Source organism: Myotis lucifugus, unplaced genomic scaffold (genome assembly GCF_000147115.1).
Source record: "Myotis lucifugus unplaced genomic scaffold, Myoluc2.0 scaffold_10, whole genome shotgun sequence".
Lineage (NCBI taxonomy): Eukaryota > Metazoa > Chordata > Mammalia > Chiroptera > Vespertilionidae > Myotis > Myotis lucifugus.
The window spans coordinates 8,465,112-8,476,780 of NW_005871058.1; the positions used below are offsets into that span (position 1 = coordinate 8,465,112).

The following is an 11,669-nucleotide window of genomic DNA, read 5'->3' on the forward strand; positions in this document are numbered from 1 at the left end:
TCAGGCTGGAGATACCCCTCCCCAGAGTCCCTCCAGGACCCCAGCTCACGGTGACAGAGTCCGGCTCACAGTCCTGGGACAGCTCCAGGTCCAAGTCCTGCAAGATAAGCTTCACAGCAAAGCCCTCCGGGGCCTGGATGACAGTGGTGCTCTCTTGGCCTTCGAGGTACGGCTCTGGGTACCCTGGGGAGGTCAGCTGCTGGGGCAGCTGCTGGGCCAAGAGCACAGAGCCCTGCGTGGGGCAAGCCTGGAGGACGCCCCAGAGAAGCAGCCACCACCTGTGAGGGGGTGAGGGCAAGATGAGGCCTGTGGAGTCATGAGGAGTGGGGGCAGGCTGTGCCAAGGGACTGAGGGACCAGCTAAGGCATGAGCAGCTGTGGCCTCAGCCCTTGAGGCCTGGCACCTCTGCCTGCTCCCTATCACCCCTCTCTGCCCCAGTTCCTCCAGCCTCCTACTCAGCCTGAGTAGGAGTTTTCCACCATTGCTTATCTCCGCGGAGAGTCTCGTACAGAGTTGGGGGCTACTTTCTGCTTCAGCAGATCCCACCCCCACCCTGGGAACTGAGGGAGACATGGTGGCACAAGTGAGGGACAGTTAGATGTTAGTTTCCTGGCTTAGAGCATCGGGCTTGATCACCCCCAGGAAAGGCTGCTAGAAGCTACGGGCAATTTCTAAGTCCCCTCTGCATTAAGTGGCTCTGTGTGTGTGTGTGTGTGTGTGTGTGTACATACACCCCTGGGTCCCACCCCATCCTTTTCCTCTCCTCCAGGCCTCTCCAAGGGCACACTCACATCATGCGTGCGCAGCTTATGGAGTTGGGGCTTCCCCAGAGATAATTCTCCACCTCTGAGACCAGGCATCTGGAATGGGCCATCTGGGACCTTAGAGAGGACTTGGCCCAGGTTAGGGAACAAGAGGTGGGGCTGGAGAGGGCCCTGAGGGGGAGGAGGGAGCAGTTACTGGAAATGGGTTGAGTAATTCTCTGGTTCCTTTTTCTAATTCTCTGGGTTGAGCGCCACCTACTGTCTAACTTGGGGATAGCTCACCCACCACAACTTAAGGCAGTGGTTCTCAACCTTCCTAATGCCGCGGCCCCTTAATACAGTTCTTCATGTTGTGGTGACCCCCAATTTCATTGTTACAAATTGAACATAGTTAAAGCATAGTGATTAATCACAGAAACAATATGTAATTATATATGTGTTTTCCGATGGTCTTAGGTGACCCCTGTGAAAGGGTCGTTCGACCCCCAAAGGGGTCGCGACCCACAGGTTGAGACTAAACCGATGTGGGCTTCAGAGATCAGGGGTGGGAGGGCACTGACTCTGGGCTCTCTTGGACTATTTGTACAAAATAGTAAATGGTAGGGTGGTTCCTTGTGAGTATGGCTGTTGCCTTTAATCGGCCATACCTTTCCCTCCCTGACTTTCCACTCATTTATGTTACCAGCCTACCCATTGTTGAACTTGAAGTTTGTGATCTGTGAACTTGAGCTTCTCCCCCAAGCAAGTCTGGGGCCCTCGCTTAGGTAATCTTTTGCTCACAACCCCTGGAAGCTGCTCCTCCACCAGGGTCAAGTTGGCACAGGGCTGGGATTAGGCCCTGATTTCAGCTTCTTTAGGCAGATACCAGGGGCCATGACTAGGCACAGAGGCCACACTCCCTAGGAGACACTCACCCATGGCTTGATAGGGGGCCAGGAAGTCCTTGTGGAGGCCAGGGTTCCTGTCCTCAAAGGAGGCAGGTGTGTGGAAGGTCAGCAGCAGCCGCTACAATGGGGCTGTGATCTGAAAGGGAAGGGATGGGGGAGGGGCAGGTGTGGAGGATTCTGCACCACTAGTGGTCACCGGGTCACATCCTGGGTGGATCCAGCCTCGTTTAGAAGTTCTGCACACCTCTGGGGCTCAGAGCCATACCTCCTGGTGGCTTTGTCAAATAGTTTTACTCACCCTTTGTCCCCCTGTTCTTTGGGCCACAAAGGCTGCCATATGCCAAGAATGGCTCCTCACCTCCTCTAGTGCTGTCAGTCCACACTTCTTCCAGGAGACTCTCTGGGAACCCTTGGGGGTATTCCCAAGCAATCTGCTAGGCCGGGGCTCACATCACCAATGTCTACTAGGGCTCCTAGCCCATATACAGGGTCAGGAAATGTGTGTGGTTGAATCTTGCAAGTATGGCTAGAAAGTCTCTTAGCTGGCTTCTTCCCTTCTTCCTCCCTACACTAACCCCCTAATCCTCCTTTATTCAGCCCCACTGTTGCTTTAAGATTTTTTCTGCTACCACTCTGTGGACCTGACTTTTTCTTTTTTCTCCATCCCCACAGAATATGTACTCCCCCTTGCCCCCAACAAACACATATGGTTGTAATTTAACTGTCTAATAACAGTGAAAAAAAATTAAAGATACAAAATATACTGAAAAATGGTATACTTCTGTATATATATTTTTAAAATTTTTTCTTTATTGATTAAGGTATTATATATGACCTCTGTATGTTCTTAATCCTGTAATAGTAATAAGTAGCTCCTTCCGGGCTCTCTCCGGGTCATTCCACATGACCAGGCTCCTTCCCAAGCACCATTCCTCTGGGGTCCTCCCCTTCCTGGAGCCTTGTCCTTTCAGCCTAAGTCGATGGGACAGCTTGGGGGGCAATCCCTGTCACCCCATTCCATGAAGTAATCTCTACTCCGGTGCATGCATGCTGCTCAGGTCCCTGGTGGTGTGTATGTTCTCTTCCTTCTCCTTACTCTGCTTTTATTTGTCCCTCTCCCTCCTTCCCTCCCTTTCTCCAGGCCTTTGTGCTCTCTTTCATCCTCCTCCTTGCTCTAACTTCAGCTCTGACAACTTCCTCTCCTCTGAGCATCTTATTGCTCCATCTTCCTGGGGAGCCTCTGGCTCAAGAAGGAAGTTTCCTGTTGGGCTTAGGAATTTTTATTGTTGGCTTGACCGCCGGCGTGGCTCAGTGGTTCAGCATCGAGCTGTGGGCCAGGAGGTCATGGTTCAGTTCCTGGTTGGTCCACATGCCTGGGTTGTGGGCTTGTGTGGACCTGACTTTTCCTTCTTTCTCCATCCCCGTGGAATACTCCCCTTTGCCCCCAACAAACACATATGGTTGTAACTCAACTATCTAATAACAGTGAAAAAAAGGCCACAGACAAACTCCAAATCCTGAGGTAACTGAACTCAGGGTTTTACTGCTTCTCTCTTTTTTCTTTTCCTTTTAAATTTACTTTTCAATTACAGCTGACATATAATATTATATTAGTTTCAGGTGTACAACATAGTGATTAGACATTTAGATATTTGTATACCTTATAAAGTGATCCCCCAATAAGTTTAGTACCCACCTGACACCATAGTGATTACAATATTATTGACTATACAAGAGGCCCAGTGCACAAAATTTATGCATGGGTAGGGTCCCTAGGCATGGCTGGTGAGCAGGGATGATCGACAGGGCAATCAGGAGGGGGGCCCTGCTGGCACCCAGCTTGGCTGGCCTGGCACCACCCACTCGGCAGCCCCGCCCCCCGCTGATGCTGTGGGGTCAGGGCCTGTGGGCTGGGGGGAGCTCCTGCATTGAGCATCTGCCCCCTGGTGGTCAGTGCGCATCATAGCGACTGGTTGTTCCTGTGGTCATTCTGCCGTTCGGTCGATTTGCATATTAGGGTTTATTATATAGGATTCCCTATGCTGTATTTTACATCCCTTTGACCATTTTTATAATTGGCAATTTGTACTTCTTAATCCCTTTCGCCTTTTGTCCATCCCCTCCACCCTCTCTCCCATCTGGCAACCATCGGTTTGTTCTGTGCTCCTCTCTTTCCTTTTCCAGCTCTTCCCATAGGCTGGTTCCTATCTTCCCTGGTCGATCACCGAGCATGGATTCCTTCAGTTAATTCAAATAATTGCAGAATCTTAAATCTCTGATAAGAAATCAAACAGAGTAATGGGATTTTATCTTTATGCTTGAAAGGAGGAAAAGAGAATCCCAAAGGTATTCTTCTGGTTTAACAGATAAGCAATAATCTCACAAGTATTTGTGCTTTCTGGAAAGTAAAAGGTTAATTAAATTTTTTATGAGTAATAAGTTATCAATGATCAATCAGAATTGCAGATTTTTAACATTTATAGACTACATGGTCATAAAGCAATCATCTTTGAAGTCTGAATGTCTTTAAAGATTCCTTTGTGTAAATTACACTCCAAAGATGACACAAATACAACATGGAACAGGATTATGTAGTTTCATACCAGTGAGATGAGGTGCTTTTGGTTCTCCACTTTATCAGAATCAACTGTATGAGCAGAATCCTGTTTGATTTTCTGCAAGGCTAGGCTAACAGGGAGTACACTCTGTCCTCATCTTGCTCAGGTTTATTTTGTTGGCATTTGTGAGGCTTGCTGTTTAAAACCAAGCACCAGAATTTCATTTCAGAGGATTTAGAGGGAACAAAGGGCAGGTCTGAGGAGCTTAAAATGTACAAAAGAAAAGAACAAGTTAACAAGTGTAAATATTGGACACATTAGGTCTCTCATCTACAATTGTGAGTCAGGTCCCTCACTCCAGGCCAAGGGAGAGGGCTTGGCCTGGACGAGGCAACGGGGCTTTAGCTGGGGAAGGCTCTGGGGAGCAGGAGGAGCAGAAAGTTACTGGAAATACAGTGCTTATCAACACGACTTTAAATCTCCAGAGTAGACTCCACTGTGGTCTGGCTTGGGGATGACCGAAATAGTGGAGCTGATTTTTACCCCAATTGAGGCTTGACATTTCTGAGACCAGGAAAACCTCTTAACCACCAACAGTCAGACTTAACTGAAGGAAAAGCTAAAGAAAGTTCTCTGGGGACCAGGCCAGCTGCCTATTTTTTGTTTTTAAGTTCTCTTTCTCAAAGCCTCTATTTCCATTTCTTTATGCTCCTGGTTCTCTACCTCTGCCTTCCTTGTCTAGGCCGGGTGCTCTGGGGAGAAGGGCGAAGGCTATGTGGCAGCACCAGGACCCGACCTCGTTCATATGAGGTGGGGGAGAAGGGAAGCCTTTGGTGCAGGCAGTAGAATTCACCTCCGTGGACTCCTCCTCAGTTTCTGGTCTGCACTGTTCCTCCTTGCCCTGAGTTGGAAACCTGGAGGTTCAGCTGGTGTTTGAGGTCCTGCCTTCTCATTGGATGTCAGAGCAGGTAAGGTGGCTGGCTGTGGACTGCTTGGCCCATGGTGTTTAGAAGTCCAGGTTGGGCCACTTCTTGTCAATTGAGGGAGGAGTCAAATGAAACCCCAGAAGAGGAAACTTTCTATTGACACCTGCAAGCAAAAAGCCAGGACCAGCCAGCCCATGACCCAGAGGGGCCATAGCATGAGTCCACAGGGATCTGTCCTGGAAGGAGGGGTGCTGAACCAACCACTAGATCATAAGGGGTAGGGACCCCATAGTATGATAGTCCTTTGTTTCTCTGATTATGTTTCACTATAGCTACTCCTTTGTCATCCAGCCATCTAAACACCTAGTAGCCCTAACAATACTGGTGACTTCTGTGTTGATTGCTACCCACCCTGCCTCACTTTATTTGAATCACTCATCACTGATTCACTTTATTGTTGTTGACTTTGATAGGTCTAGCAAGATCATTAGTACCATACCCAGCAGGGTATTGGTTGGCTGCCTTCTGCATACCCCCCATTGGGGATTGAGTCTGCAAACCAGGCATGTGCCCCGAACCACAACCTCATGGTTCATAGGTTGGGGATCAACCACTGAGCCACACTGACTGGGTGAGCAATAGAAACTTTAAGAAAGAACCAAATGTAAATTCTAGAACTGAATGATGCAGTATGTGAAATTTAAAAAATTACTGGAAGGGCTTAATAGAAGAATGGAGATGGCGGAAGAAAGAGTCAGTGACCTTGAAGATAAATAGAAATTATTCAATCTGAAGAACAGAGGAAGGCATTTTTTTTTAACTGAGTAGAAACTCAGGAATAGTGGAACAATATATAAAAAAAACCCCTCTAATATGCATGTTCTTGGAGTGCTAGAAGGAGAGAAGAGAACGAGGCAGAAAAAATATTTGAAGAAATAATGGCTGGAAATTTCCCAGCTGTTGAAAAAGGCATCTATCTTCAGGTTTAAGAAGTTCAATAAATTCAAAGCAGAACTAAAAATAAACAAAAGAGCACACATGGGCCCATCAAAGTCACATTGCTGGAAACTAAAGATAAAAAGAAAATCTTGAAGGCATCCAGAGAAAAAGAACACATCGCAATCACAGAACCACATTTTCAATGTCACTGCTTTCTCATCAAAACCAGCACAGACCAGAAAGCAGTGGAACAACTTCTTCAAAACACTGGAGGGAAAAAGCGTCAACTCAGGGTTGCTTTCCCAGCGAAAATATTCTTCAAGAAAGAAGATGAAATAAAAGCATCTTCAGATAAAAAGAAAACTTAGAAAACTTGTCATCAGCAGACCTGCATTAAGAGAGACGCGAAACTTCTTCAGGCTGAAGGGAAAGAAATCCAGATGGAAGAACAGAGTCGCTGGATGGATAAAGAGAAATGGTAAATTTGTGGGTAAATATAAAATATATATTTTTCTTAATATCTTTAAAATACATATGCCTGTTTAAAGCAAAAATTATAACATTGCATTGTGAACTTTATAACATGTGTAGATTTAATATGCATGGAAACCATAGCATAAAGGATGAGGGGAGACTTACTAGTATGTGGTAACGAAGTTTCGTCATTCAACAGTAAGTCTAAAAAGACTAAAAAAGTGAAGGATGCAGTTCTCTTTAGAGCAGTGGTTTTCTATTTGTGGTCTGGGGAACGCTGGGGATCCCTGAGATCCTTTGAAGGGGATTTTGGGGCCAAAATTATTTTCATAACAATACTAAGATGTTATTTGCTGTTTTCTCTCTCTTTCTCTCATGAATGTATCAGGGCGTGACCAGAGGCTACGTGAGGTATGTCAGTATCATCCCTTCACAACTAATGGAACATGTGCTTATTTATCCTTACATTTTAAATTTTTCTCAGTTTTAATGTTTTATGCAGTGAATACGAATAGATACAACCCACACAAACAAGGGCTTTTTGGGGTTCTCAATAATTTTTAAGGGTGTAAAGCTTGAGTCCAACTGCCCTAGAGTGATCACTAAAAAAGAAAAATTAAAAAAAGAAAGGCAAAAAGGTATAGCTAAAGGCCAATAGATAAATTGAAATGAAATTCTGGACCCTAAATGGGATTAATTTGGGGGACTTGTTGCTAAAAGGGTGACCTATTAGAAATTGTCCTGGTTTATCTGAGACTGAGGGGTTTCCTGGGACACAGGGCTTTCAATCCTAAAACTGGTTCAGTTCCAGGCAAACCCAGACAGTTGGTTATTTCTAGTCCTTCAATCATCTATTTTGTTCCCCTTTCCCTTAGCTAATGTGAGCCCATAATGAGCCAAGGCTACATCTGCTCTATGCATGGGTCCCCAAATATAGGTTAAGAGGATTGAATAAAAGAAATAAAGGGAACAATCTACAAAATTGTAAGTACACAATGTTCACAAAAATAGAAACACGAGAACAATCTAAAACAACTGTGACCGGCCCAGCCGGCATGGATCAGTAGTTGAGCATCAACCCATGAACCAGGAAGTCAAGGTTTGATTTCCGATCAGGGCATATGCCCGGGTTGTGAGCTCATTCCCCAGTGTGGGTGTGCAGGAAGCAGCAGATCAATGATTCACTCTCATCATTGATGTTTCTATCTCTCTCTCCCTCTCGCTTCTTCTCTGAAATCAATAAAAATATATTTTAAAAGGTAAAGAAATAAAACAACTGTGACCATATTAGAGTATAAGGCTATGGGTGACTTAAAAAATGTTTCTCTGTTTAGTGAAATTTATGTGATGTTATTAAATCACTTTAATAATTATAAAATAAATGTATTTAAAATGATAATTGTGACCAGATGGCCCCTTCTAAGACAAACAAGATTAAAAGGATGAGGTCCTGGATCCTGAAGATGATGCTAAGACCCTGGCTCCAGTGGCATCTTTAGGCCGTGTGATCATTGAAGAACTTTTTGCTCTTGGATATAAGCTTAGGCCAGGCATGATTCTTTCAACCTTGGGGAGCTCATGTCTGAAGACACCTCATGTCCCACTGTCTCAACTCTTTCCCCTCCATTGGAATTTGTTTCTCATTGACTGAGAAGGGGCAAAGGGCAGAAGCAGGGAGAAGGGACAGTCTTCAAAGTTGTGATGTGAGGGTTGGGGAGGGTGGAGAGAAAGCCGAAGTCCATGGGTGTGAGTGTAAGAAGTGCATAAACATGTTTTCAGAATTTGGATTGTTATTTTTGAAATTCCCGCTGGTGCTGCCACCTGCTGTCCTGCATAGGGAAGGACTTCCTGTGGCAAATGTCTGACTTTTACCGGTTGCTCTATATTGTCTTTTAATATCTAATAGCTACAATCTGAACTGTTCTGATAATTTCACCCTCCCTTACGGTAATGGACATACTAAGCTGCCGGCTGGGTGGTTTTTGATATGTGGGGTAACTATGTATTCATATATCCCTGCCAGCAGGACTGGGAGGCCTTGTTCCTTAGGACGACTGACTGTCTTTATGCCCCAGAAACATCACAGGGTCTGAACCAAAAGGGATCTTCTCACAGCCGTGGCACTGGACTGCAACGGCGATCTCCAACTGGGAGTCCTGCTGAATATATTGCTTTACCATTTTTGTTATGCTGGTAATGGTAGGCTCCCTTAAGGTGGAAGTGGCCCAGCTGACTGGTAGCAAAGTAAAAGCCCTGAATGCCACTTCTAATAACGACAATACCTGGGGTAAATCAAGAGCTGAGCCAGGTCAGGGAGGCAATTCTAGAGAATCAGGCTTCATTTTTCTCCTGTTTATTTTTGTAGCCTGACTGCTTGCTGCTGTATTCAATGTCTTCCTCATTTTAGATCCTGCATTCCCTATATTTCATCCCTGCCAACTGCTTTCAAGGCAGAAGCCAATGCAGTCCAGCAGGATGAGACTTTTCACTTAAAACTGATCTCATAGATATGAGATGAGAGAAATAGCAGTGAGGAATGTTAGGGGCAGAAATGGAATAGTGGGGATGCTATAATTATAAGATATATTAATCATGCTCATGTGATTGTTCTAGTGTGATAAGAGAAAACCTAGCTGAGAGTTGTACGCCCCAGGACATGGGAGCCAACATCGGAATGCAGTCCAACCTCCTTGTCTGAGAACTGCCTATCATTATGGAAAGATTAACAACCTTGTTGCTGAAACAATCTAGTCCCAGAGGCGCCAGCCCTTTGCCTGCCCTTTTCGACCCCCAGCCCCTATTGCTTGTAATCTGGTCCCAGAGGCACCTGGAGGCACCTGCTCTCCATGACCTCCTCCACCACCCCTCCCCACCCCCAGCCCGCATTGTCTGCAACCTGTAACCATTATACCTTGCCTACTTTCCCATGCCTGTAATTCTTACTTTCCCATGTAATCTTTGTCCTTCTACCCAAAATAAGCAGCTGGCTTATGGGGAAGGGGAAAACAGATTTTTGTGGATGACCCACTGCTCTCCCATACCACCGGCATTATTGGAATAAATACTCATATATGATTCAACCCTGTCTCTGCTTAATTGGCTCAAATAGTGACAGGCAACCCTGACCCATTGGTTGTCCGGTTTCAGTTTGATTGGGGCTGGAAGGGCTGCTTCCAAGATGGCTGGCTCACAGGGCTGTGGGCAGGGGCCTCAGTTCCTGGACACACAGCCCTCTTCACTGGACACTTGAGTGTCCTGATGACATGACAGCTGACCTTCCCCAGAGTAATCTAAGATAGAAAGAACAAGGCTGAGCCCAAAATGTCTTTTTAAAAGATTTTTATTTAATTCTGGTAAGAATGCTTAACATGAGATCTATCTTTTTTAAAAATATATTTTTATTGATTTCAGAGAGAAGGGAGAGGGAGAAAGAGATTAAAACATTAATGGTGAGAGATAATCATTGATTGGCTGCCTCCTGCACGCCCTCTACTGGGGATCAAGCCTGCAATCCTGGCATGTGCCCTTGACCGGAATCAAACCCGGGACCCTTCAGTCCGCAGGCCGACCCTCTATCCATTGAGCCAAACTGGATAGGGTGAGATCTATCTTCTTAACAAATTTTAAGCTATTGACACAACATTGAACAGAAAATCTCAAATGTCTTTTATAACCTAGCCTTGGACGTGACATAGTATCACTTCATAGTATCATATCATATTCAGTTGGTCACACATACCAACCCTGATACAGTGTGGGAGGGGGCGACACGCGGATGGGAATGTCATGGAGCAGGGATCCCTGGGGCCATCTCAGAGGCTGGCTATCACTGAAGTAGGTATGTCATTTTAGTACAATAAATGCAGAAGGTCAGTGGGCAGGATGTTATTTTTGCCAGGCAGGATTGTAGTTCAGATGGATTAACCTGAAGCCACAGTGCCCTTGGGGACACTGGCCCTCTCTCTCCTCTTCCACCCTAAGATCTGAAGGGCCCCTTCACCCATCACCATCAAGGAATAGGACTGCACAGATAAAACAATGACTTACAGCAGACAAAACACAAGAGGACGTGGGGCTTTGCAGGGGGTGGGGGGGATAGTAAAGGTTGCAAACTACCATGAAGCTGTGGAAAAGGAGAGGGAATGGGCAGGAAGGAGGAGCCCTCCCAACCTAGGGGAGGGTAACCTTAGTGAGTCCAGAGAACCTAGGACTGTGGTCTCACACCAGCAGATTGTCCAAAGGGCAAGTTCAGAGGCTGGAGGTTCCACTTCCAAATCTCCCATCCCTGGGGCTTTGCTTGGACTTTGAAGCCTGAAGTCAAGTCCTTCAGTAAAGGATTCCTTAACCATACTGCGTATGTGCCTTGCTTGCTAATAGCAAGGCTGTTCTGCTATATCCTGCACCATCCCTTCATTTCTCATGAGGAGTTTATAAGTGAAGCTGCATTTGTATCCTATATAATAAAAGCCTAATATGCTAAGTATCTGGTCATCCGGTTGTTCGTTCAACCAATCAAAGTGTAATATGCTAATGATATGCTAAGGCTGCTCAACCACTCGCTATGATGTGCACTGACCACCAGGGGACAGACAGTTGACCTGTCAACTAGTTGCTATGATGTGCACTGACCACCAGGTGGCAGATGCTCTGACCAATAGGTTAACTTGCTGCTGGGGTCCGGCCAATCAGGACTGAGCGAGACAGGCCGGACATGCCCTGGAGCCCTCCTGCTGTCCCTCCTCAGCTGGCCAGCCTCCATGTCCCTCCCCGCCCCGATTGTGTACCCGTGGGGTCCCTCAGCCTGGCCTGTGCCCTCTCATAATCCAGGACCCCTCGGGGGATGAGGGACTCCACTGGTCCACGCATTTGTGCACTGGGCCTCTATTTTTAGATAATCAACTTGGCATATTATTCTCTGCTTTAGTTTCCTTTGTTTCTGCCAAGACTTTAATAAATCCTTATTCAAACGGTGCCCCCTTGTTCCATCTGTGCTACTCAGAAAGAAAGTAGTAGGAAAGAGAGGTGCACCCTTATCCCATCTGTGCTATTCAGAAAAAAAGTGGGAGAGAAGGGAGAGGTGAGCGGTAGCGTTGGTGAAGGGAGCCACCTGGTGGAGGAGGA

The 11,669-nt window shown here is 46.1% G+C and overlaps 2 protein-coding genes across 8 annotated transcripts in view; one reads left to right on the top strand and one right to left on the bottom strand.

The window, feature by feature from the left end:
• The window catches only part of C1RL (complement C1r subcomponent like), an 11,678-nt gene extending 10,804 nt beyond the window's left edge, over window positions 1–874 (bottom strand). Inside the window, exons 1-2 of one of the 2 annotated variants that reach the window (XM_006084188.3) lie at window positions 792–874; window positions 50–278 (exon numbers count right to left, since the gene is read on the bottom strand). In XM_006084188.3, coding sequence (XP_006084250.1) covers window positions 50–278; window positions 792–874 — 312 coding nt within the window. The remainder of the gene's footprint in view (window positions 1–49; window positions 279–791) is intronic. The other variant, XM_014451634.2, reaches the window with a different exon arrangement.
• Window positions 1–11,669, top strand: part of CLSTN3 (calsyntenin 3) — a 46,120-nt gene that overhangs the window by 248 nt on the left and 34,203 nt on the right. Inside the window, exons 1-4 of one of the 6 annotated variants that reach the window (XM_023750000.1) lie at window positions 32–166; window positions 4,952–5,177; window positions 5,609–6,552; window positions 6,937–6,959. The exons of 1 other annotated variant lie outside the window; for it this stretch is intronic. The gene's annotated coding sequence lies outside the window, so the exon portion shown is untranslated. Of the gene's footprint in view, window positions 1–30; window positions 167–4,951; window positions 5,178–5,608; window positions 6,553–6,936; window positions 6,960–11,669 lie in introns of those variants that run through there. 4 more of the 6 variants (XM_023749999.1, XM_023750003.1, XM_023750001.1 and 1 more) reach the window with 4 other exon arrangements.